The following is a 27842-nucleotide window of genomic DNA, read 5'->3' as shown; positions in this document are numbered from 1 at the left end:
CCAAATTCAGACTTTACATCAAGAGTACGCATAAAATAAATCCACAACGTCATAAAAGTATAGAGCTTTAAGAGAAAAAATCATTTGTTATTTCCTACAAAGCAGACAGTTTTTAACGCTTTTACACGAAAAGGAAATACTATGGTCTGTATGTTCAAACAGCGCTTACAAAATGCAAGACAAAACAAAATTCCATGTATGTTGAAGTCGCCCTGACTTTTGGTAAATTGTTCTGTCCGACAACATGTCCTATGTTTTGTTTAAGCATCTCCTTCCCAATAAAGCAATGGATTTCGCCAACATGGCAAAGAATACTAATTCCAATACATACACGGACTGAAAATCCAAGCTGAGGGTTTATGAGCAAAGGCCAAATAGAGACTTAACAAGAATTTGCGTGAAGTAAAACCTAACTAATAAGCGCTACTTTTCATCATTGATTGTTGGTGTTTAACGCCCAAGCAGCAATAGATCAGCTATATCCTGGCAATGAACATGTAGTTGATGATAAAATGATGATGAAATGAAAACTGGGATGGGACACAAGGATGATAAAGTGTCGACGAGTTTGATTGCCACTGGAAATTGGGAGAGGTGGGTATGGTCCAGCAATTTAGCGTCATGTGGCGAAGCCAGGGCTCCTACTCCTGTCAAATACCACGCAGTAATATATTTTAATGAACAATTACAGAAAGAAAAGGCATTATATTTACATGTGCATGAAGAACCGATACTTATTTTTGGAGCCCTGATAGGGGAGATAATCTATTTTAGATGTTAACATGTTTTCAGTGGTAAAGGTAGTAGCGGTTCCCTTTTATGAGCCCGTTCACAGTTTTTATATTTTTTCTTATAATTTGGTCTTTAACTACGCATGACTGAACAAAGTAGCAAATTGGGAAGAAATGTTTGCACTAAGTCCGGATCATTCCGGTGGTTTCCAACTTTATATTTTTTCCATTGAAATTACCAATTATTATACGGTCTTTCTTTTTTACTGTCCTTAGACTATAGCCTAAAGTTCTGTTCCGTAATTTTATTATCAACCTTAAAAAACAATGTCATGCTTCTTAAGATATCCTTTTCTGTTTTAAAAATCATAAAATATCAGATTACGCAATTTTGAATGATAAATACATGTCTACTCACACCAAAATAATGACAGGCAAATTTATATCATCAACCACTTCGAAATCGTTCCAACGTTTGCAGAATTGTTTATTATGCACCGTCCGTTAAATAGACAATAAACCAGATTTGTTGACCTATAGGATTTTTAAAGGGGTTTTCTTAGATTTGTGAAAGGAACAATCTCAACTTTCGGCCAATCTCGTTGATTCCGAGCACAGCCGGGATTGGCCGAGGATGTACCGATATGTCAATAGGAAAAAGCCACGGAAACGGATAAATTAATCAAAATCTAAATTAAAAAAAAACAGCAAATCCGAATATGAACGAAAGCAAATACAAAAAGACAAAGAAAATGTTAAATAAAGTGGACCGAAAACTATAACTTAAACGTCAAAAAATCATGATATAATGTTTTAATACTATATAACAAAACAGAACGTTGATATAGTTTTTGGAACCAATACAAACAATCTTTAAAAGAGGCATCCAATCCACATGAATGTGGTAAAATCCAATTGAAATATTTACAATAGTTAAATGCGGTGGTCAACCAGAACCCTCATATACATCAAAATATCTACTTAGTTAAATTTGACAATCACCATTTGACATTCACAACTATGCATACACATTCTAAACATAGAATTCATCTAGGTTGGTCTGTATTTCAGCATTTTGGGGTGAATAGACTCAAATTAGATAGATATTATGTAGACTGTGTCATTCCATAGTTTTATTTTAACCGAAAAATAGACATTATTATGAATTAGACCATATCATGTCAGTATAATATTTTATAAAAAAAATAGCTATAAACAGAATCTATAATTGGACGGAGAGGTAATCAGATGCAAATAGCCAGAAGAAGGTACATTATCATATTGAAAATATGCACAGGAAAGTTGTTATTGATAATATTTTATAAATGATAATTGTACTTGTATACATTTATGTAGAATGCACTATATCATGCATACACGACATGAACAAAATAACGTTAATATAGTAAGAATGATTTCAACAATGTTGTTAGAAGCCGCACTTGTACAGCCGCCTTTTTCATCTGATATGTCTAATGAAGCACCGTATCTTTTGAGAATTTCTAAGGCAACACCATTCGTCCATCCAAAACCCTCCTGAAATAATAAGACAACACTCAGGGCAACTTTAAATAGAGCTTGTCCTTAAATTTTCAAGTCTATTAATCAAAGTCACTTGAAAGCAATATACTATTTTATGTTTAAAGTATATATGATAAGTAATACAGCTGTGCTCTGAAATAAAAAAAAAATAGAAATATGTTTACATGTATTTCATGTCAACGCCGTCTTTCTGATAAAAAGATCCTTATCATAATTTACAATAAAACTGCCAAGCAAAGTTCTCCTCGTTTCGATTAAGTTCGTTACTGTCACCATTATTAAATTTTCATGACTGTCTACATTTTGATAGTTTGTGTTATGTTTCATTCACTGTTACATCCTTTTTTGTTTTTGTTTGTTTATTTGTTTGTTTGCTTGGTTTTGTTTTGTTTTGTTTTGTTCTTTTTTTGTTCTTTTGTTTTAATAGTTCCGTATTGTATTGCGATTCAAATTCGTGTTCAAACAGTTCAACGAAAGATGAAATCTCGAGAACAACATCTCATAGTCAGTATAAATAATCTTCTACGTACTGAATGCTGTACAATTTTCGTTTTATGAATTTACCTGAATATCGTATTCTCCGCCACCTCCTCTTGTTCCCGGATGTTTGACGTTATACTGAAGTATATGAAATGAATGGCAATTACTGAAGCAAACTATTTATCACATAGTCCGAAGGTACTGAGTATAGTAGTTAGGGTTTATATTGACATGTGTTTATATCATAATGCAATACCTCAGCATTGGATATCATTATTTAAGATTCGTGTAATATGAACACCTTTTTGACGTATAAGCTAGTTTTAATTTTTATTTATCATAAAAAAAGGTTTATCTGTTCTTCTTTTAAGAATTAAAAAAAAAACGTTGGTAGAAATCACACTGTAACTCAAACAAGATGTATACCTTTTCAAACATTCCCCTTGTACGTTGCCATCCCATGTAATTACTTTTCATCCAATTTTCTGCTAAATTCGTTGCTATGTCTTTTGTCTGTGGTATACTTTGTAATGACCAGGTCATTATTTGCTCCAATGGAGACCAGGCATTAGGATAGTCCCACTGTTGTCCGGTTTCATCTAATGATGTAGGTACACCACCTTTGAAATCAGGCACTCCATTTTTCTGATAAAATAAAAAGAAAGAAATCTTTAAGAGACACAAGTATTTGAAAGCGTAAAAGATATTTTTCTTCGGTTATTGAATAAGAGAGAAAATCAAAATCAGACGGTAATCGATAAAGTAACTTTTAAATGGTTTTCTATACGGTCTATCAACTACTTGTCCGTTCATGATTTTGATCATGGAGTTCAAAATCAAACGAGTTAATCATACCGTGTCAGTGGCACATAATTATTTTGTTTACAGCAACCTTGTTTAAAATAAGTCAATTTTCATAATTTTATGTAGACATATAACTAAAATGGAGTAAAATTTATAACACAATGTATGACCATCATGTCAATGTTCATAATTTTATATTAAAATGTAACATTTGGTATTAAGGATAGGTGCAGAATATTGCTATCTTGTTTTGCCGCGAAACCATAATAGTTTAAAGGTAACAGACAGAGAGGTCATGAAAGAATGAATGATTCCCGTCGTACGTAATGTCTTAGTCATACATGGCGGTCAAGAAATTGCCTAATAAAAAAAATGGAAAAGAAAAAGACGATGATGCTTTTGAGGCATCAGCTTAATTTACTCTTTACTTTCAAATACTGCAGAATCTTGTCCTTAATTTTCTCTGTAAGGTCGACACAATCCATGTATACAGGAAATATATTTGACATGTAGAAGTACGACCGTGATCGATTTGTTTTTAGCGAGTAATCATGCCAAATACCACTTTCTGTGTTGTATAGTATCGCTTGAATGGCCTCTTTTCGCTTCTCGTACTTCATGTTGTATTGTGAAGCCTTCTTGTTGTTTCCTTTCAAGAATGAAGTTGTTAAGTCATGAAAAGTGAAAAGTATAGAGCCATATACAAAAAAGTAAGCTTCACCTACAAATAAATATACGTGATTCTCTCTCCGAAACTTTATACTTTATACAGTTTAATACCAAAATACATAATCATATACCAGTTAACTTATAAGATGACTTCTTTATATTTTTTTCAACGTTTAAAACATCCAGATCTACATTGTATGACCAAGACAAAAAAAGACATTTCAAAATATAGACATTACAATTATCTAACATTCCCAGGAAGTTTTAATTCAGCAAGACTTTTTAAAATTTAAGTTTTGCCTACTAAACTCACCTAATATTGAATAAAACTCCTTAAGTAACCATTCATTTTTGCACAGTATGCTATTTAGGTCAACTGGAACAATGCTCATTGTTTCTATGGTGTCCAACGTCAATTTGGTGTTTCCTTCCCGTGCAAACCAACGTGATGAAAAGTCCCAACCAGACTCACAGGCTGATATCAGATTGGAATACAGGCTTGGCCTGTCGACTATTGTATTTAGGAAATGTGATAGACAATGTTGCACGTATGAAGGGTTATTCAAAGTTTAATTCGTGAAAATATGGTACTTTACGAGGTTTGAGTATATATCAAATAGAGTTGAATTAGTTATATGATTTATAATCGGCGAGTGAATTTTTATATACAAAGGCAAAGTCAAATGAATAATTCATGAAGTGTAAAGCCAACGAAAAATGCCAATTTAGGTGTGAAATGGAAAATTTAAAAACACATGGTTTAAATCACAGACTAGATTTTTTCGTTTAAACGAATTACCGAATTGATAAAATCTAAGCGGTCAAAAGGAATAGCCAAAAAGGAGATGGCAATATCAATATCACTGAAAAAAAACACATGTAAGCTGGAAAACTACCGTAATGGTCATCATGACTCAGTACAGGGATCCCCAACATAAATTGTGAATTAAAACCAGGTTTTATAGCGCGCTAAACCTCCCGCTTCCATTACGGTTCATTATTTCCGATAAATTTCAACATAATGGGCAGCATAAAATTCCCACCAGTCAAAATCTGTAATCTGTAAAGATGGTTAAGATCCTGATAGACTATGTCCATTAGTGATAGATTACTTTTAGTCTTTTGAGATTTTTTTTAGAATTATTGTGTGCTTTCTGAGTTGTTTATGTCGACTTAGTTCTTACCACTATTGAGGAGGTTGGCTGTCTGCAAGTCTTCGCTGTAAGATTCTGGCCTAAGAAGGAACAATTTAGTTTTTTTTTCTTGTATGATAGATGTAAATGATAACAATTTGATCTATACTTCTTTTTGACTTGTATGTGCATTCTCCTGATTTCATAGAAAAATAATTGTACTTGATCAATCATAGAAGTGTGTTTAAAACTAACTAAAATTTAATTCAAACAAAATGCCGAATGCTAAGAATACTCATAGTCAACCATTTAGTCAAAGCTGGGAAATAAAGACACGGTACAAGTCATCATACTAAAGCATTACACCAAATATCTAACCTTTCCCTAAAATAGAAGCTGAGAAATCTGTTGCGAAATCTTCCATTATGCATAACCTATGTAACTACTATGTCAATCGGTAATAAGGAAGAAGATGAGTAGGCGAAACTTAAAAAGCAATAGTGTAAAGGATGGACTGGCGGACGAATATATCCTACTAAGTTACTCGGCATCAAGGCAGAAACTATATTAATTTATAGATATGATATACAATAATAGACTAACAGATGTACGTACCTGAAGGTAAACGGTAGATCTAAATGAGCTTTGTAAATTAAGTGAAATAGTAATCAAGGGAACCAAGATCCCAGCGGAAATCAAAAGAATATATTCAAAGAATACAAAAACATAATATAACCAAAATAAAAGAACTCCGACTCCACTACAAATTGTGAGCATGGACTAGGTGTACTGGTAGGGTAAGCCTCCTTTGCTTTTCTAGAAACACCCGTCGAGTTGCTAATAAAATGCAGAGTCCGGGTGAACGAAAGAGGAAAGGAAAGTTTACAGTATATCTTTCGTAACCTCATGATCATGTCTAAAAGTGTGTTGGTATATGTTCATTTTCGTGTTATTGAAAAACTTAATTCTATTAAACAAGAATGAATAAAACTACCTTGGTTTGACAACATTCGACCTGTACTGGTTCAATGAGTACGTTTTGTCATCATACTCTATGGAAACACTTCTGTTATTCTGCCAAAAATTGTACTCAGCTTCAAGAGTCTCTATATTTTGCCTTATAAATTCAATATTGCCAGTTGCCTTGTAGTATTCATATACCATTGGAATAAGAAATGGCGGTTGTGATCGTCTAGTAAAATACACTCTACCGCCGTTCGGTACCAAACCATACCTGTATTAGTGTTGGTGTTTTTTTTATTTATTTTAATATAAATATTAATTAATATTATATTCATACACTACCAATGGCAGAGGTGATACAAGTTACAGAAAAAAGAAACCACCGATGTATTTTCGTCATACGCAATATTTTGCGCAACTATAGTCCATTCCGTATTAATATGTATTTTGAAAACAAAAGTACATTTAATTCCCTCAAAAATCAACCGAATCAAGAACGATTACTCTTGCAATGTGCCGAGTCCATATACAATGTGTATAACTTTAATTGTAAATGAGCAATACTCGAATGGCAAACTGAAGTGGTTATCGCTTGTCTATGCAGTGTAACATAGTAGTCAGCCGAGAACCAGCTTAATGGCAAATTTGTACTGATTTGGTGGTTTGTAACTGTTTCTGAATTAGAACTTAACGTGAACTTCGCATGCTTTTGACATGCTTGAATCATCTCCTGTCTAATATAAATGAACACAGCTGCTTAAATCCTCCACGCAAAACTGTCTAGCTGATTCTTTGAAAACTTTAATATCTTAATTTTGTCGCAATGCTAACTTACGTCTTCATGTAGTATACGAAGTTTTCTAACATTCCCTTCACAGTTGTATTCATCTCACAAATTAGCAGGCCTTTAACTACCCAATAGGAATCCCTGTAAAAAAAAAACATGTCATTTGATATCTTTCTTATACTTAAAAGTTGTTGTCGATCTTGTAGTTGAATTTTAATTTTGAGAGACAAAGTAAAAAAACAATTGTGATGAAGTGAATAAGAGACCGTTAGGGTCGCCTCCCTTTTTGTAATTCTTTCTGTTAAAACCCAGATAAATGAGAAAAGGTAAATCGGAGGAAAATGGGAAAAAAAAGAATAGCTTTCTTCAATGATGACAAACATAAAATTATTCAAGCCAATCAATTGCTTTGGTGTTAACGTGCATCGCATTGACAACATGATAACGATGTGTCATAGCATGTCCGAACACTGAAATAAATTAAAAAGTGGTTTTACTAATTACTACACAGACAATATTGCAATATATGTATTCATATGGAAAGGACCGGTATAGTAAATATATGTTCCTGTGCATTTAAAAACACTGCAAATTATATTTTCAAAACTATATAAAAGCCATACTCGTCCTATTGAAAGCATGAAATTACAATATGATTTTTATTCACTGGATTTTTTCATGAAATAATTCGTTATTCAGAAAAATATGTCTTTCATTGTGGTCCTATATATATAAAACATGTTTTTTTAGGTGTGTTCAAAACATATAAAAACATATGCTGCATTTTTATGTAATGCCATATTTCTATTGAAAAGTGAAAACCATCCACCTCTTACTTTACTGCGGGGTATTTGGCAGTTAATAAACACATGCAAATGGCTGCTAATATGATCTGTTCAAATGTAAAATGTATCCTCACCAGGATCATGATGCTTTTACTTTTTCAAACTTGAAAGAGTGTTGAATTTTCTACATACCAATAAAATGTTTCTCTGAACCGTCCACCGGGCACAATGAATGGGTGTGGTAGATATATCATAGAATATCTCTTAGGATTCTTCTTCACGTCATCTTTTATCTTGATAAGAAAAAATCACTGGAAGCATTTAGGCATTACGGTTAGCAGCTCTTGTAATATTTAGAAGACATACATTATTGATAATTAAATATGCAACTTGATGGATAGACTATCCAAACAATTAATAAATTATAAGCTGTTTTACGACAAGTATTGAAAACTTTTTTTTTCATATCAAATTTGTCTATAAAGTTCTCGTAATATTTAAGTTTGGTTGTTATTTTGGTTAAATGTCGACATTATAAGGTCTTCCGTTTATTGATTCCTTTTTGTCACCAATGCAAAAACTTTACATCGAACCTGTGGGTGCAGAGATTCAAGAGCAGATATTAAATACATCATGTCCATACATATATATTTTTATTTTCTTTTTAAAGTTTCACACTCTACATAAAAAGAAAATGAGAACCATCAAAGACTGCTAATGCTTACAAAACAATTTTTTTGGGGCGTTTTATACTCTGGATAGGGTTTTGAAATGTTAACAGCAGACAATGGCATCCAAGAACATTTCGTGAAATTTGGAAAGTAATCGGATACCATATTCAAAGTTTACATGATTCATTTTAATCAAATTATATCAAAAATGAATAACAGAAAATGGGATTAACATCAGGATAGAAAAAATGCACAAAAGGACAATAACCACATAGAACTAAATCAAAGAATACAAACTGTACACAGAAGCAATATGATAACTTTTTTTCTGATAGAACATTAACAAGATTGTATTCAGCCAAAACTACCAAATATTTTGCATTATTAACTTATGGAAATCAAGTAAGTTTGTAAATAATACAGATTAGCATCTGTAAACAAAATTAATTTTATATTAAATTGGAAGCGTGGTACTTTTACCACTGGCGGAGTATGAAAATATTACTTGAAACGCTTACCTTTCTTCCTAAGTCTTTCCATATACGACAAAGATCCCAACCAAAGTCCTTGAGTAAAGAATCCTTAACACCATTTAAAAATGAAGGCCTGAAAAAATGACATAATACCTTAACGTTTTGCTAAGCACTTAATGTCACTTTTTCTGTCTTAAGGTAGATCATAATAGGATAATTAATTGGATAGAGTGAATAACCAAAATATTAGTAGTAGTGCCGAAGAACGCCTAGATTTAACGAGTGTGCGGAACTTGTTCTTGGCACGATTGATCATATTTTGGTTATTGAGGAAAACTAATAGATTATCCTATTTATTATATAGATTTTCTTCATAGTTTATCGATATTTTCAACAGGAATTTTAAATTCTGTTATTGGCGGATTGATATAAAAAATGTGACGTTTGGCGAGAAAAAGTTCGAGAATGAATTTATTTCACAGCGTGAATTATCGAAATCTATTTCACTGGGAACATTCGATAAAACACTGCTATCGACACAATAATACCTATTACACTGGGCATTTTTTTTTGGTCATCTTACAAGATCATAGACATATACACCTTCAATGAACTATTAATGTTTAAAATGGTGTAAATTCCTTTTTTTATTGTTTAAAACGAATATTTGACGTAGAATATTGTATGGTAAAAATACAAACATTAAGGGGAGACAATTGGTGGGAAAATGTAATGGAAATTTTAGCTTTTTTTATTAAAAGAGTTTGGTGACCCCAATTTTCTTTTTGAAATATGAAAGCATGTCAATTAAGAGTTCTTTATTTGAATATAAATGAAATTTTATCTACCACTTTTTTATAGTTGACGAAATAGTGATAGAGTAATCAATGGAAGCAAGATTCGCGCAGAAATCAAAAGAATATAATCACAAGATAAACACCAGACGAAAAAAAGGACACATAAAACAAAGAACAAAAATATCCAAGCAGCTCGTAACAAAAACAAATGTAAATGAGCAACTAGGACTCCACTAAAAACTGGGAGCATGTACCAGATACACCAGTAGAATAAGCATCCTCTGCTTTTCTAGAAATAAATGCCGATTTGCTCATAACACGATAAGTTCAATGAACATGAAAGAGAAAACAAGAACTATGACACGGTAAACAAATCGGTTTTCATGGTGCAAATGGATACACCGAGAAAATAAGTATTTACGTGATATTAGTAAGTGTAGATCCGTTTTATATACCAGAAAACATTTTGAGAGAAAATTAAAGATATCAAAGCTTTTTTATGGTATCCCTAAAATATGTTCATCTGTATTTCTCTGATTATTTCAAGTTTTTATATGTCATTCAATTAATATCAGAGAAGCAAATTCATTGTGTTATATCAGATATATTTTCACACATTTTATAAATGCGTTATAAATGTATCCATATTTTCACTCTGGTCTTCGACATTACTGTGACATGTATTTAACTCGATATAATTTTCAAAATTAATAGCACCATATTAATTGTTACAATATCTGAAATCGCCAAGGTGTGAATCACTACTGGCATCGCTCCGTTACATTAATTGGGCCCTCTTTCATCTGAATATTACCTCAAAATACTACGTTACACAGCTAAAAGTGGCTTTAAATGGGACTTCTTTGTCGCTCTGCCAGAACAGATGTCAAAGGACCTAATTTTACAGGCATTTCTCCGTTGCTTAAAATGGAACCTCTTTGTACCTACGCCAGAACAGATGATGTCGAAGGAGCTACATTGTTGTAGCTACAGCTGGCATTACTCTGTTGCTTTAAATGGGAACTCTTTGTAGCTCCACTAGAATTTAATATGTCAAAGCAGCTACATTATTGTAGGTATTGTAATGTTAACTCTCATATAAATCTGGTGTGATGTCAGGTGCTCCGGAAATGGTAAACATACCCTTCTCTAGCAGTAGCAACAATAACTTAGCTCCTACAGTTGACATATTTTGATGTTATGACAAAGGAAGTACATTATTGAAGCTAAGCGGTACCGGTCGCATAGAAAATGAAATGCCTGAACAAGGTATGACCATTGCGGTGGTTTCCAGCTTTCCTTTGACATTGCCGTTTGCTATATGGACTTTACTTCTGACTGTTGTCAAGAGTTATTAGGTTGGTAATGTAATTTTGTTATTATCCTTTAGGAAATCCATTGTCGAGATTTTCTAATTGGAACTTATTACTCTACAAAACTGCTTCAAATGTGAGCTTTTAAGTTTCCATTGTAAATTTTAACCATGGGAAATCAAGATTTCCATTAGGATTAGTCATTTTGGGAAATATCATTTTATTGTAATTGAACTGATTATGACGCATACAGTTTTAGACATGATTGTCCAATACAGGTGACTGAAAAAAATGAGACAAGCAAATCCTGATTTTAATTTTCAAGCATCATTGAATTGCAAGTTTTGCCCGTAGACAATTCGTACCTCATTGAAACAAATAAGGACAGATTTTAATAAGCCTTAGGACTCTTGCGCTTCATATTTTTAAAGGCGGCGAAGGACATGTGGCTACGCGTAGCAATCCTGTTGCAACCGGAAATTGTCATGAATAAACATGTTAACGTATACATACAGCTTTACAAAATCCGGTGGATCCCATTTTTCTAATTCTTCACCTGGCCCAGTAAAATACTGTGATACAAAACCCTGCAGTGTTGTTTTATTATGATTTGGTAAAAGATTAAAAGCTGCCATGACATTTTCTACAAAAGAAAACAGACAAAATGCACCGTCTGTCATTTCTTTTAAAAAAAAGTTTTCTGGTGCTATATTTAGTATATTATTCAGCTGATTGCATGATTTCTAATCTTTTTCCTAAAAAGTTTCTAATTTTAAGCATGCGTAAATTGATGGGGGGTATGTACTTTGACGGGGCAATAAGGTTTTACTGCTGTCCGTCCAGGCGTTACGGACAATTATTATTTTTATCTACTATACCATTATATAGTAAGAGTGGTAGAATAAGCAATAAACAGTTGCTTATTACCGGTATGGCGTTAAAGGAAGTAAATAAACACGCATCGATCTTACTCATTTGTATATAATGGAAGACAATAAGGAATTGAGCATTGCAATAACCGCCTGAATGGAAAAAAATATCGTTATATGTATGTCCGTAGTAAAACTCACTCATATACCTGGAGTATCCGTCATATGCATGTCTACAAATGTTTTGCTATCTGGAAATAGTTTTGCCGTTTGTACTGCGTGTAACAAAGGACCATCACAGTAAATCTTGCTGTAAAAGTAAAGTTCAATCTTTAACACATAATTAGTATTGAGTTTGTGTGATTCGTTAGTTTTCAACAACACAAAATGGACGAATAACTGGTATTTTTGTGTTTTCTATGCTAATGCTTGCTTATTATTTTATTATTCTCTTCTTTAATTGATCCCATTTCGAATAAAGCTAAAATGGCACACTAAAATTATCTTGAGTTGTATACCCCAGCACATATAGTGGCACATGAGACCTTCCAAAAAATTGCGCGTCCGTCCCCCGATGGTTTCCAGATTATAATAATATAACTTGAACACGGATCAATGACTTTTATCATTATTTTTATTTTATTTATTTTTTTTTTTTGAAACTTTGCACAGATGTTACATAAGTTAAGTTCAATTTTCAGTGGGGTATCACTTAATAACCTATTTTTGTATAGGATTTCTGATATAGAAAAAGTCCCTCAAACCATCTGTAAGTTTGTGTAGCACAATTAGTTGGATTATCCTATAAAACAAAATCATTTGGGTAATTTTTTAACCATCTGTAAAAATACACTTTCTCGACTTACTACTATTTCAACATGTTAGCGATTTATGTGCGGTTACAGAGTATGGATTTTGGTTAGTACATGTAAGTAGTAAATCGGTTTCGCGGTAAGTATTTTAAGTGAGTTTAGTAATTTAGTAGCTATCGAGGACTGGGCAGTGGCCCAAGCTTGAGCGCATGTATTTGCTGTCTAAAGTTTAATTTTTATTTTGTGTATTTTGCGTTGTAAATTTGTGTTAGATATGATTTTTTGTAACACGTATTTTTTGTTTTGTAGATACGGTATCCATATCGTTGAAATTGTGTTTCGGGGTGCTTGTTTGTTGTTTAAAATGGACAGTTTGTAATATGAATTTTGTATGTTTTGCAAGTTATTATATGAGGTGGTCATTACGCCATTCCTAACTTACTGTGTTCTTATCTATTTGTCTTGTCTTTTTTGGAACGAATATTGGAATGTGCTCAAATATGCGTACAAGTTACTCCTACAACGTAAGAGGTTGGAATTCCGTTCCTTCATACCCCAACCTCTTACTTCCGAGCACCATATTGCATAACGCTCGTTCCGCCTTTCCTTGAAATCGGCAGAATTATAGTAAACTATTTCCCATTTAAAACGTTTCTTTACCATTACACGGGAGAAGGTGACTAAACTAAAAAAAAACAATGACGTTCCTAATGAGAAAATCCAGCAATCCTGGAAATCCTTTGTAAAAACAGTTAAAAATGAAATGAACTTTATATTTGGTTTTTAGAATTTTGAAAGTGTAATTCCGGTTGATAAAATTACGGATTTTAAAATCTGCGAAACGAACATATCAAATTAACCAACGAATTGCCTTTACCAACTTTAAGTTCGTTTTGTCAAAAATATGTTGTATTCCGTAAAATTGGTGACCTAATTCAGAATTGCTGGTCATTTTGACAACTGTCTTCATTACAAATGTTTTGTAGGTATTTAACAAATATTTAGGATTTTTATCGTTCGATTTCCGGTAGGTTAAACTTCTTTTATGTAAATAAAAGACATAAAGTATTTTAAAACACATGTTTAGCGTATTAACATTTGCGGTAGCTTTCAACATGTCAGATGCTAGAGGTTAGGATGGCAGAAAATAGCTTGCCAGACAACCTCTAGCATCGCTGGAGTAGCGTACAAGTATAAAATTTAAGAACGATTAGCACATTTTTATGTTCTTCTGAACAATGTGAATTTAGAACATCACTTTTTTTTATTCAATCTAACTGTTAACATCGTGTTTAACGCCTAAGTTATACGCAGGTTTACGGTTCCGTCGCCGGATTCATGTTTTTTTGTTGTTTTTGCGCTGGCGTTTGTTAATTTACGGTCATTTCCAGAAAAAAAGTAGGTAGCCTAAGTAAATTGCTCTGATATGAAAGGCAGTTTAGTTAACCTAAATAGCAATATGTGCATTCGGTGCTACAATGATCAATCTAAAAGCAGTTACTTGTTTACAGGGGTACAAGTGTACCGTTTTCTCGATCATTCGTGAAAAGCAAATGTAAACAAAGCGAAATTGGTCTCATTTTTAGCCTGTCCAACTCAAAACGGCCTGTCATTAGTCTCAAATGTATATCGTGCACTCTTTTGTCAGATGTTCTTAAATTTCCTGTAAATGCTCTCTTCTTCGCAAAAACACGGAATTTAGATTTAACGTCGGGTTTGACGGTTTTGCATTCTAGCAACGACGGTTGCAATGGTATGATTTTTATACCAAAGTAAGGTACAGTAGATAAATTTAAACAAACTTTAATGAGACATTTCGAGTCTTTGATGTGCGTTTTGTCCAACAAAGACTTACAAGCAATAGTTGTCAAAAATGAGGTTACGTGTCCATTCGTAATTTTATTTTGTAGTTAATTATTTTTGTGTTCTGCTATGGATAAATGTTTCATATGCCCTTTATAATACTTGTACTCCTGTCCCAATAATTTCTTATCTGTAATGAGGAATTCATTAACATCAGAGCTCTCACCATGTGATTGTGTCAGAGATCCGATATTCCGTTAAGTTTTACTACAAATCGCCAATATCATCATGTATTCCCATTTTTTTTTATCAAGTCAAGTGTAGATACTAGAGTTTGTTGCAAAACTAAGGCCTGTATATTGAATAAGGCTGACAGACGGGATATGATTTTACTGAGCATTTTCAACATCCTGTGCCGATTACATATTTTCGACAAAATCACAATTTTGTTTTTATCCTGCATTGCAAAAGCGACACAGATGTTTAATATAGGTAGAATTTGTTTATTTATAATTCATTTCTATTGTGATAGTCCCGAATCGTATTCATAAGCTATTGAATGCATAGGGAATATCCGGCGTCGTGATAATACTTGATAATTACGGGCACGGCAAAGCGACATCTTAATGTACATGCAGGCGATGATTGTAGAATGCATGAATATCATGTATACAGAATTTTAACAACTACGAGTTTTTTTTTCTTACTTTTTTTTGTTTTGTTTATTTTATTTTATTTTTTTTTTGTTTAGTTTCGATTTGTTTTTGTTTTTGTTTTGTTTGTTAAGTCTTGTTTTGTTTTGTTTTTGTTCCAAACGTTAGAAAATTATCTATTTTACCTAATTTTGGGAACAAAATGAAACCGTTGCAAGAATGCCGAACCGTCAAGCCCGTGGCGTTACATAAAAAATTCCATGTTTGTGCCAAAATGAGAGCATTTATGAAAAGTTTGAGAACTCTGTAGACTAAATGATGATAAAAAGGGTGCCCGGTATGCATTTGAGGGCCATGACAGGCCGTTTTGAGGTAAAAAATAACTAGACACTCTTGAGAGCCTAAATCGCTCACTTAGTCAAGAATAGTCTTTTTAGCTTTCTAAAGCTGAACTCTTGACCTTACTGTGTCACAAGAACCATTTAATCATCTAATCGAAAAATAGCATCTTAGTTATCTACCCGGTTTTCATCTGTGTCATTTTTATACTCTTCAACGACAATAACTCTAAAATCGATCAACAGATCTTCATGAAAATTTCAGCATAGGTCTGTCTCAACATGCTGTTCAATTTTACACCGTAAAAACTTGACTACACCCATTTGTTTTTGAGTTATTTAAAAAAAAAATCCTCAATTTTTAGTGGCCATGTTTTCGACAGGTCAAAAATCTCAATACATAGATGATAATAGACATCCCAACTAACATCCACGCCATGTTTGGTTTCAAACCATCTTACTGGTAGTCTCAGAGGAGATGATTTTCAAAGTTGGATCTTTATGCAAAATGCCTCTTGGGTCCAACTCATCATGCTGAACAAGTTTACTCTCACCAGAATTTAGATAAAACCAACTGTTATTATATGCATAATTCTGCAATTTGACCCCTATGATATATGTTTAGTAATGACGGCAATGTTTTCGCAAGATCATAATTCCCGACGCATAGATTGTTAAAGATGTTCTACGGAGTTTCGTTCTACTCCATCCAGTAGTTTCAGGGATTTTCCAAGTTGGAAATGCAAAATTCTGGAACAATGTGTTTGACGACCCCTAACTCATTCATTCGTGAATGGATCTTTCTTAAATTTTAGACATAGTCAAACTCATCATGCTGAGCAATTTTACTCCCGCCAAATTTTGGCTAAACCCAACGGTTTTGAGATATTTGCAAAATTCTGCAATTTGACGTCTATGGTCTATTTTAGTAACAGCGGCCATCTTAATGCAAAATCGAAGATCCCCACACAAGGGTTGTTAAAAATACCCGAAGGAACATTTATGCAAAGTTCGGTTACAATTTGTCAAGTAGTTTCAGAAGAAAACATGTTTGAAAAAGTTAACGGACGACGACGACGGACCCAAAGTGATGGCAATACCTAACATAGCCTTTCGGCCAGGTGAGCTAATGAGACAAAATTTGCTTTAACGAATGACTGAGAAAATATTACATCTGTAAACAAGCAACTGCTTTTAGCTTGATCATTGTAGCACCGAATGCTCATATTGTTATACAGATTAACTACGTAGTAAATCATCATTCGTATTAGAACAATTTACTAAGTCTACCCACTTAGTTTCCAAGGAAATGACCGTAAATTAACAAACACTGGCATTAAAAAAAACGTGAATACGGCGTTTTTTCGACTGTAAACATGCAATTTCACGTCATGTACGAACTAGTTCTTTCAAAGTAAAAACAGTATCGGATTTAGTGTTTGTTATACAGACTTTGCAATGAGCAAATCTACAATCCGGTTGTTGTTACGTTTCTATTACGACGGATTTATAAGCGAGCTTTTAAGTGTAAGTTTTGTAAGAATCACCAAATGGGAAAAATCAGAAACATTCATGTCAAAATCCCACCGATCTGACAAATTAATTTCCCTCAAGGATGCTTTCTCTGTTTGAAAAGACCATTATTTGATCTTTGCATTACTGGATTTGCAAAAAAAAAATCAATAGAAAGTTAGAAAAATTAGGTTTTTGACAGAATAACTTGCCTTGAAATGTTCATTTTTCAGAGCATTTCAATGAAATTATAACTCAATTTACCATAACGATATGAAAATTCTTGTCTGTTTTCCTTGATTAGTCAAATTAAACATTCAAAATGGTGCTTTTTTTCATACCATATTTCGCCCACTGTCTGATTCTTACAGAGACTGACACTTAATACATATAGATTATTCATTCAGTTTACGTAAACGATGTTTACCTATTTGCGCAACAAACCTGGCATCCAGGGTCATTCAATTTTATATATCTTTAAAATCTTCGAACAGTTGGTATGTGCGTTGTTAACTTCGTAGATTAGGAAATTAAATGTTGACTAAGGTATTTTCGTGAGGTTTTTGTTAATACAGCATGGTACGAAATCTTCTAAGATTATTACAATGTATTGGAAATATTAAAATTACATTTAATAGTTGATATAAAAAGTGCATTGTATTGCAGTGTTTTTTGTTCGTATCTTCGTTCTATTAACTCGATTATAATATGCTGTATAATTATGTTTTTATGTGATAAATGAATTTGATGGGGAAACCATATTTGAACAATCCAAACTCATGTGCTGAGGTACACTTGCATAAATTGTGCGTAAACCAACAAAAATAATACGAATATGTATGATGTAAGAATATATGTAATTATTTCTTTAAATTAAATGGCCTTATTTTGTTAGAATATGGTTCCAAGAAAAAGTAACATATAAATCCGCCACAGTTTATGAGTATAGGCCAGGTTTAAAACATGGTAGTCCTCCATTTTGTTTTTTCAGTTTAACATTTCCGTGTACGAGGAAAACTAGGATGGATCAATCCACAAATTTACAATAATGAGCGTAATCCTGTTAATATGATGCAATATATCGATGTTGTAGGTGGATTTATATATTCGGGTTTTTATTTTCGATGGTTTTACTGTATCCATACTATATCGCTGAGAATATATCCATCAAAATTCACGTTATATATAGCATCTAAACTATGTCTGTACCGAAATACACATTTAAATATACACCTTGAAAGTCAATGCTGTGCAAAAAAAGAGGAAAGACTAATTCTTACCTATCGCAAGCTGCAAGTTCTTCTGCAAAAGTGAACTTGAAGACAAAAGCAAGTAGCAGTATCATCCTGACACTTAATAGATACACCGATGTGACCTTGATGAAGCTATGAACATCAATTATGATAAGTAAGCTTTAAACTTCCCATGTCATGATTATGTCGTCATCGTCGTCGTTGTAGCTGACTTGGCTTTCAAAATTGAAGAGAAATTCTCAATTCAGGTTGTTTTATTTCCATCACAAACCGTAAGAACTGAAAGAACAAAATAACAATCATAAGAAAATGATACGTCGTTTCGTTACATGAATATACAAAGTTTCATACCTCATAATCATATTCAAACAAATTAAACCAGAAAATGTCAGTATGTCGTTAAATTTCAAAATATGTTACCAGTTGCAAAGATTGAGAAAAATAATTAACATTATTTTAATAAAAATGGTTTATACTGAAGTCTCAAAATTGACAAAATTCTATTATCATTATTAAAAAATCAGGAAATGAAAAGTTCAAAATGTACAAAGACTTACCAACCATAGTAAAACTATGTGGTGAAATCACCAGAAATTGCTTGAATTATCCTCAAGTGGAAAATTCTAAGTTAAAAATGTGTTTAATAACATTGAGAAAAATTAACTCAAACCTTTCTACAACTCTATTGCTTATTCATGCAAAGAAGGATAACTGAAGCCTAAACTAATTACAAAATGTTCGGGGAAAAAACGATAACTCCTTTTGGAAAGAAAATGAGCATGGGGAGGTGGAACATGTTCTAAAAAGGTGGATGCGGCTTTAAATAAGCTTATAAATGCTTAACAAATACTTAAATATTCTCAACTTCAATTAAGATCTAAATATCCAATGTTAAATGTTTTTTATAGGTGTGAAAGAGTAATCAAGGGAACCAATGTTATAGCGGCAATCAAAAGAATGTAATCCAGGGACAAAAGACCAGACATAGAAAACAGACATACACAACAAAGAACATAAAGTAACTAAAATCATACATATAAAATAACAAAAGCAAATGAGCAACTCTGACTCCACTAAAAACTGGGACCATGGACCTGGTGCACCAGTAGGGTAATCGTCCTCTGCTTTTCTAGAAACACATTCCGAGTTGCTCATAAAAAGTCAAGTCCAGGGTGGACAAACGAGGAAACGAAAACTATGATCCGTTGAATAAATCAGTTTTCATGGTGCAGATACACTATAACGACCCACGAGTTCATGATGACGACCATAAAACTTCTGTAGTGATGACTTCAATCTTGTTCAAACATAACCCTGTTCCAGAATCCTATTTGTTAGAGTTCTAGCGCGATACAAAAAGTTTCGGCAAGCTCTGGTATAACGTATGAGTTGTGATATGAACACTCCATCCGCAGGTGCTGAAGGGATGTATATATAATATACGTTCCGTTTGCATAGACAAAATGTGATAAATCTTTAGTCAAGGGAAAAGAAACGTTTATACACATTCATAATTGTAGACAATAAATTACCTTGTTCCTCTTGACCAAGTAGCTATTGTTATCGTTAATTATTCAGTAAAATTTAGGTTTCAATCACTTTCTTTGTTTGTCACGGTTTCGTTAATCAGATCATATTACCGACTTGGGAAAGTAATCAACGGTACACAAAACCCATAGTCAACTCGTCCCTATAATTACGTCACTTAAATTCCCCCCAAAATCAACAATGATTTTTTCCCAAAATAATAAATAAATGACTAGAAAATCAAGTATACAGTAAAATGCAAATAGAAGATATAAAATACTGTCAAGTATAATAATTCACATCTCAATCAAAAGTACCAACTTGTGTACACTACGTTCCAACACAACAGTTTTGGAAGAAATGTCTCTTTTACTCATTTGAACCTTTACACGCCCGACAAGTCCATCATCATCTGTTTTGACCTCAACGACCTTTGTAATTGGCCATTCATGACGGGGTAAATCTATGTCCTTCACCAATACAATGTCATGTGGACGAGTGTTCCGTCGCGGTTATGCCACCTTTGCCTCATGGATATTTCAATCATATATTCCTTCTTCCATTTAGACCAAAATTGTTGTAGAATGTATTGAACACGTCTCCATCGTTTTCGTAGAAAAAAGATCTTCTTTAACAAATTCACCCGGAGGTGGATATGGTATCTCAGATTTTGAAGTGAGTATATGATTTGGAGTGAGCGGATCAAAATTGTCAGTCACTTACAGTGAGTGGTCTTGAGTTTACTAAAGATATGACTTCATAAAATATTGTCCTTAACGATGAATCATCGAGTCGTCCAGGGCACAACAAAAGTACAGAGTTTAAAATACTCCTGACAGTCCTTATCTGTCGCTCCCATACTCCACCAGTATGGCTTGAATGTGGAGCATTTAACACAAAGTCACATTGTTTCTTTGAAAGAAAGGGTTTAACCTGCTTCAATCGTTTCTGTTGTTCAAATTCGTTTTAGCACCTATAAAGTTTGATCCTTGATCACACTGTATTTGTCGAACTGCTCCACAAATTGCAATAAAACAACGTAGTCCGTTTATAAATGCATCTGTTGTCATATCATCAAGCATTTCAACATGGATTGCACGTGAACACATGCAAGTGAATAACAGTCTATATCGCTTTATTTCTTTAAAGCCTTGCTTAACTATGAATGGACCAAAGCAATCCATTCCACAATACATAAAAGGATAAGGTTCCAATCTTTCTTTTGGCAAGTCTGCCTTTCGTTGAACTTCCACATGACGCCTTAGATGTCTGCATATTACGCACTGACGAATGAATTTTGCAACAACCTTACTACCATTGACTATCCAATATCCATGAGAAGGAAGTGAGTTCAAGATCATTCCCCTGCCTTGATGTTTAGCCTCCTCATGTATATATGCAAGAATGAGTTGTGTTATATAACTGTTGCTTGGCAAAATAATTGGGTGTTTATAAGATGTTGAAAGATTAGCCTTTCTCAAACGACCGCTAACACATATGAGTCCATCCTTGAGAATAGGGTCAAGTGGATAAAGTCAGTTTGTCTGTGGTAAAGTTGATGATTTCTTGTTGAACAAGTTTCAAAATAGTCATTTCTGCGTTTTGTCTATCTTCTACTGAGTGACCATGAATTCCCTTGGTTATTTTAAACTGTTGTTTTACACGTGTGACTACGGACACAAGTTTTGACCATTGCGAAAATCTATCGAATTTCTGTAAAATACGTTGTGAGTCTGTCTTTGTACAAAGACTAATCGCAACATGTTCAGATCTGACTTCTGGATCTCCTAATAGTAACTTTGCTTCAAAACTAGGTGATTCAATGACTAGTTGCACTAAAAATGGTGGTCCTGTTAGCCAAGTTGTTTTCATGATATACATTGCATTCAGGTCTCTCGAAGCATAATCTGCTGGATTGCTATCTGTGTTGACATAACGCCATTGATGTGTATTTGTATTGTCCCTAATCATCTGAACTCGATTAGCTACAAATATATGAAATCTTCGCGTTCATTATTGATATAAAGCCTAAAACAACTTTTAGAGTCGGTCCAAAAATACTTTTTGTCAAAAAGAGTAATCAAGTGAACCAAGGTTATAGCGATAATCAAAAGAATGTAATCCAGGGACAAAGACCAAAAGAAATGTTGAGTTCCTCCTTCAAGAAAATACTCATTTTGACAGACAGTACCGCTGCTGTCAGTTCCAATCTAGGAATTGTCACTACTTTATGTGGAGCAACTCTTGCTTTAGCGGTAAATAATGCACAATGAATCTTGTTTTCACCTACGATTAAAAGGTAAGTACACTGTCCATAACCTATACTACTAGCATCAGAAAAATGATGCAATTCAACAGAAACTGGTTTTCCAACATTTTGTGGTATGAGACACCTAGGAATTGTCAAGTACTGTAAATTATGATTGTGAACAAGGCAGTAAATCATCCCAGCCTGCTCCGTTTTGACACATTTCCTGCAAGATATGTTTTTCCTTGAGTGTAAATGGCGACAAGAATCCTAGTGGATCAAACATGGAAGCTACAATTGAAAGTATATTACGCCTAGTTGGTTCACTACCTTTGATTTTCGTTTGAAAACAGAATACATCATCCTGAACATTCCAATGCACTCCAAGTATTCTTTCTTAAAGTATACCTTCGAGTGCCATACTTAGATTGTTCATCATAACTCCCCTTTCCGTTTCATGTATTGAGTCAATTATATTTGCATTGTTCGAGACAAATTTATGCAATCGTATGCCGCTTTTAGCACAAACCGTTTTAGCATCATGAACTTGCTTAATAGCCAGTTTCAGTTTGGACACTAGTTAAACCATCGTCAACGTAAAAATCATGTTACACAAAATGAGACGCTTCAGGATAATCGTTTTCCTGTTGTTTTGCCAAATATTTTAATGCAAAGTTGGCACAACCTGGGAAAGATGCGGCTCCAAACAAATGCTTATACATCATTCTATACTCTATTGGATTACGGTCCATATCTCCATCCTCCCACCATTGGAATCTGAAGTAGTCTCGATCATTTTCTGTGACAAAAAGCTGGTAAAACATCTTTTCTATGTCACACATGATGATGGCAATAGGAAATCTACGAAATCTGCAGAGAACTCCAGTGAGACCGTTTGTAACGTCTGGCCCGGTAAGTAGATTTTCATTCAGAGACGAGTTACCATATCTAGCAGAGCAGTCAAAGACAACACGGAGTTTATCAGGTTTCTTGGAATGGTAAACCCCATGATGTGGAATATACCATTGAGTTCTCTCTTTAGCTTCAGTTTCCACACGTTCAGCATCCCTTGATTATTTCACTCATAAAGTCCAGGTAATGTTCACGATACCTTTGATCATTCTTCAATTTGCGTTTCAAATGATTCAACCTAATAGATGCAAGAACTCAATTGTTTGGCAATGTTGGTCGTTCGTTTATAGGCTTAAATGGTAGAGGCATCTCTAAATGTTTACATTCACGTTGAAGAATATTCTCGTCCATAAAGGAAAGAAGTTAATACAATCCTGAGAAACATTTTCACATTTACCTGCGTCTTCAGCAAAGTCCTTTTCGAAAACATTGATCAAGTCCCTAGGCGAGCACGCGGGTAGTTCCTTTACTGCAGTTCGATGAACGATTCCTATTGCTGAAGAATCAGATGCGTCCTGACCTTGGTTTGCGTAACCTACTACACTCCATCCAAGGAAGGTTTACACTGCATATGGTTCGTTTTCACTTCCCATGAGCAATTGTGTCACTGTGTGTCTAACAATGCATAGGTCCATATTTCCTTCGATAGATCATTCTTGTGAGATACCCAGACTGGCACAATCATGGAAATGCCTTTTGCCTGATCTTGGCTTACACGAAATCAGCTTGCCGTCGTAACATCTTTTAGGTTTTCTGTTGGCTTATTAACAGGATTACGAGTTTCATGTTTCAAGTAGGGTGTTTGCCATTGCAAGTTCCGCATGTATGCTTGCGTTTACAATCTTCGTTGAGATGACCTGTACGTAGACACCCATAACGTAAGTTGTTTTCACTAATAAATTCACGTTTCCTGTCGATAGACAGATTAAGAAATTTGTCACATTTGAAAATAAAATGTCCTTTACCTTTACAAAAGTTACAAACCTTTGGTTTGTTGTCTACACTTGATGCACTAGTTCCATTGTTTTGTGCGTTATTGTTCTTGTTGCTAGAGACCTTTGTTAATGCTCGTACCTTACTACTACTTGCTGATTTTTGCCTGTGAAACTTTGGCTCCTTGTCATTTAAAGCATACAAAAACGAAACCGGATTGCATGCTATTTTGGCTTCCTTTGCTACAAATTCTACAAACTTGTGAAACGTAGGGTACTCAGACATAGTCTCCAGAGCATGATTTACTTCACAATTCCAGCGCACTGTTGCCCACTCTGGAAGCTTTACCAATAGTTTCTGATTCTCGACACATTCATTTAGTACACTCAGATTTGGGACAAGGACCATCGTGTCCTTACAGCCTTGAAAGAAATCTGAAAAATTTCTTAGTCCTTGAGGGTCCTTTGAACCACTCTTTGACCACTTATCAAGTTTTTCTCTAAAGGCTCCCTGCATTATAAAGGGGTGGCCATAACGATCATCAAGCACCTTCCTTGCATTATCATAGGCGGATGTACTATTACTGTAAAGACGCCTTCCAAGGGTCTAAGTGCTTCACCACCTAGATAACGTTTTAGGTAGAATATTTTCTCAGATGTTGGTACACCTTTACGGTCTATTAACATTGTGAATGAAGTTTTCCATTCCATACAGCGTAACGGATCACCTGTAGATACAGTTGGTTCAGGAACTGGCAAGCGGTTAAGATTAACAGTTTCAGCTAGAGCCTTTTCAAGTGAGTTAGTGTCATTTATAGCTTTATCTTGAGACTGTGAATGAAAGTAAGACGATGTGGTGTTACTTGGAGCAGTGTTGTCATGTATTCGAAAGTCAAGATTTGATTTGACATTATGCGGATGGGGATTCACATAAATAGGAAGAGAGTTTGCTTTCTGCTTACCAAGAACTGATGTGATATTATGGCAAGTCTAAGCCTTTTGCAAGAGAGGTTGGTTCCTGTTTCATGTCTTCCAAGGTTTTGGCAATATCTGCCAGAGGTGTCTCATTATAATTTCTAACCATATCGTTCATCTGAGCATATGCAGTTAGTCGTGCATGTGCGATTTTTAATTCCCTACGAGTTTGTAGTCTTTTAAGTTCATTGTTATGTGCTTCTAATGCCATTTTCTGTTCATATTCTAGTCCACTCAGTTTTTCCCTATGAATTTTTTCTTCCTTTAACATTTTGAGTTCTGCTTGTTTAGCAGCTAAATCAGTTGAGGCTTCAACCATCTTGTCAGAGAGTTTGGAATGCGTTGAATGTATGGAATGATTTGATCCATTTTCAGATTTACTAAAAATTTATTTTGAGTACATCGCGTTTTTCATGTCTCTTAAACGTGTTATCTCATGTTCAGCGTCAAAGCTATCTATTTCACATATTCGTTCGTTCATAATTATTAACATGTCAGCAGAAAAAACTGCGCTGCAAACATCCACTATGCACTATTTCTTGGGATATATCTCCTATGGCACGCAAGTCCTTAAAGTGCATTATTACCGCTTCTTCATGAGTCATTACTCTGTCACGAAGTGAATTTAAAGTTTCTTTCCCACAAACATTCTTCAAGGTGTTTCTCACTTCTCTAATCATAACTCTCCATTTATCAAATGTACTGTATAATTTACTTTGTCTCTTTTCAGACTCTTCTGTCTAATATTGAGCCATTTTTTCTGTTGGTACACTAATCCTATCAGAACGTCTTGGTATCTGAACCTCCGTTTTAGCTCCAAGTTCATTCACTGTATTGACTGACTTAAAGCTCATTTTGGCTGTTCCATATTGTAAATATCTGTCCAAGGCAAGTTTTTACTGTAGCTGATTTGGTTTTCAAAATTGAAGAGAAATTCTCAATTCAGGTTGTTTTATTTCCATCACAAACCGTAAGAACCGAAAGAACAAAATAACAATCATAAGAAAATGATACGTTGTTTCGTTACATGAATATACAAAGTTTCATACCTCATAATCATATTCAAACACATTAAACCAGAAAATATCAGTATGTCGTTAAATTTCAAAATATGTTACAAGTTGCAAAGTTTGAGAAAACTAATTAATATCACTTCAATAAAAAATGGTTTATACTGAAGTCTCAAATTTGACAAAATTCTATTATCATTATTAAAAAATCAGGAAATGAAAAGTTCAAAATGTATAAAGATTTACCAACCATAGTAAAACTATGTGTTGAAATCACCAGAAATTGCTTGAATTATCCTCAAGTGGAAAATTCGTTAAAAGCGTGTTTAATAACTCAAACCTTTCTACAACTCTATTGCTAATACATGCACTCAAGCCTATACTAATTACAAAAAGTTCGGGGGAAAAAAACGATAACTCCTTTGGAAAGAAAATGAGCGAGGGGAGGTGGGACATATTCCAAAAAGGTGGATGGGGCTTTAAATAAGCTTATAAATGCTTAACAAACACTTAAATATTCTCAACTTCAATAAAGATCTAAATATCCAACGTTAAATGGGTTTTATAAGTGTGAATATATATAATATACGTTCCGTTCGGCATAGACAAAATGTGTTAAATCTTTAGTCAAGGGAAAAGCAACGAGCTTTGAGATGTGATGTAGTGGTATCCGAGAGTTATCATTGGTTGTATGGGTCATGAGGTTTGAGAAGAGTTTGTGATAGGTTGAACGTATTGGAGGGAATTAAGATTCTTTCATTTTCTTTCATTGTGTCGAAGTAATATTGATCTTTGATATTTTCTTATATTTTTGTCGAACATATCTACAAATAATTGCTTGGATTTATGTTATTTGGAATCCTTTGTTCCATTAAGTAAAGGTATTTATATTTTACTTTTCTAGATACTTATTTGAGTAAATTTGTGGAGTTATGAAGTAGATTGCTTTGTACTATGAGAAATGCTGCAAATGGGGAACTTGTTCCTTTTTAAATCATTACCTTATTTTTAAAGCTGGAGTCAGAAAAGTTAATAATTAGGATAAAGGTTAATATGACAATTATGGTTTTATTATATTTTTTTCCATTTTGTGCTATAATTGTATATTGTGCTTACATAGGTATAGTCTGTGCATATTTATTATAACGCATATCCATAATATTTCAGATATACATACCTGTTTCCATTAAGACGGTTGCATCGTTGTATAACCTTAGTCCCATAGACAGGTACTTAGTTCATATTTTTGTATTTATGTAATAAGCTTAGATTAATTATCTTGTTTTAAGTTATTCATGTTAGTATTTATACGATAATGGTTAAATCACGGTTCACATGTTTGTGATGCTTAACATTATTCCTACATTGTTTTAATTACTGAAACTCAGGGTATGAATTATATACCCTAATAGTAGTTTGAAACATTATTGAAAATATTGAGTAGTGATAATATCTATTATACCTATAGGGCATTTTTATTATTCTATTATATGCATAATATGATTTAGTTGTTATACAATTTGTAATTTCAATCTGATTAAAATCAGCTGTTAGGATACGCTACACTGCATTAGTGTAGCGTAACCTAACAGCTGATTTAAATCAGATTGTTTGTAATTTGCATTTATTGTTACTACAAGGTTGTTTTGTTTTGTTTCCTGTGCACAATAATGGGAAACTGTGTTTATTTCATAGAACTTCCCCGGTTACATAACGACAATAAATTACCTTGTTCCTCTTGACCAAGTAGCTATTGTTCGTTAGTTATTCAGTAAAATTTAGGTTTCAGTCACTTTCTTTGTTTGTCACGTTTCGTTACCGACTGGGGAAAGTAACCAACTGTACACAAA

At 33.7% G+C, this 27842-nt stretch overlaps 1 protein-coding gene across 6 annotated transcripts; it reads right to left on the bottom strand.

Annotated features, from left to right (window-relative positions):
* Positions 1-1021: 1021 nt before the first annotated feature.
* Positions 1022-27842, bottom strand: LOC148617736 (trehalase-like). Of its 6 annotated transcripts, none has more exons than XM_088585265.1 (14): positions 27721-27841; positions 18416-18667; positions 12227-12327; positions 11662-11791; positions 9084-9171; positions 8087-8187; positions 7158-7250; positions 6354-6593; positions 5411-5460; positions 4540-4737; positions 3986-4206; positions 3180-3398; positions 2838-2891; positions 1022-2267 (listed from the first exon to the last, which is right to left on the bottom strand). In XM_088585265.1, the coding sequence occupies exons 2-14, from the start codon at positions 18478-18480 to the stop codon at positions 2094-2096; spliced, it is 1734 nt and encodes a 577-aa protein (XP_088441391.1). In that variant the 5' UTR covers positions 18481-18667; positions 27721-27841; the 3' UTR covers positions 1022-2093. The 6 variants fall into 6 exon arrangements, with proteins under 6 accessions (XP_088441391.1, XP_088441392.1, XP_088441393.1 ...); XM_088585266.1 differs by lacking the exon at positions 27721-27841 and adding an exon at positions 19921-20035; XM_088585267.1 differs by lacking the exon at positions 27721-27841 and adding an exon at positions 18946-19086.

This window comes from Perna viridis, chromosome 5 (assembly GCF_037379345.1).
Source record: "Perna viridis isolate PV_CMFRI_1.1 ecotype Kerala chromosome 5, ASM3737934v1, whole genome shotgun sequence".
Taxonomy (NCBI): Eukaryota; Metazoa; Mollusca; class Bivalvia; order Mytilida; family Mytilidae; genus Perna; species Perna viridis.
This window is presented reverse-complemented; position numbering and strand designations above follow the sequence as displayed.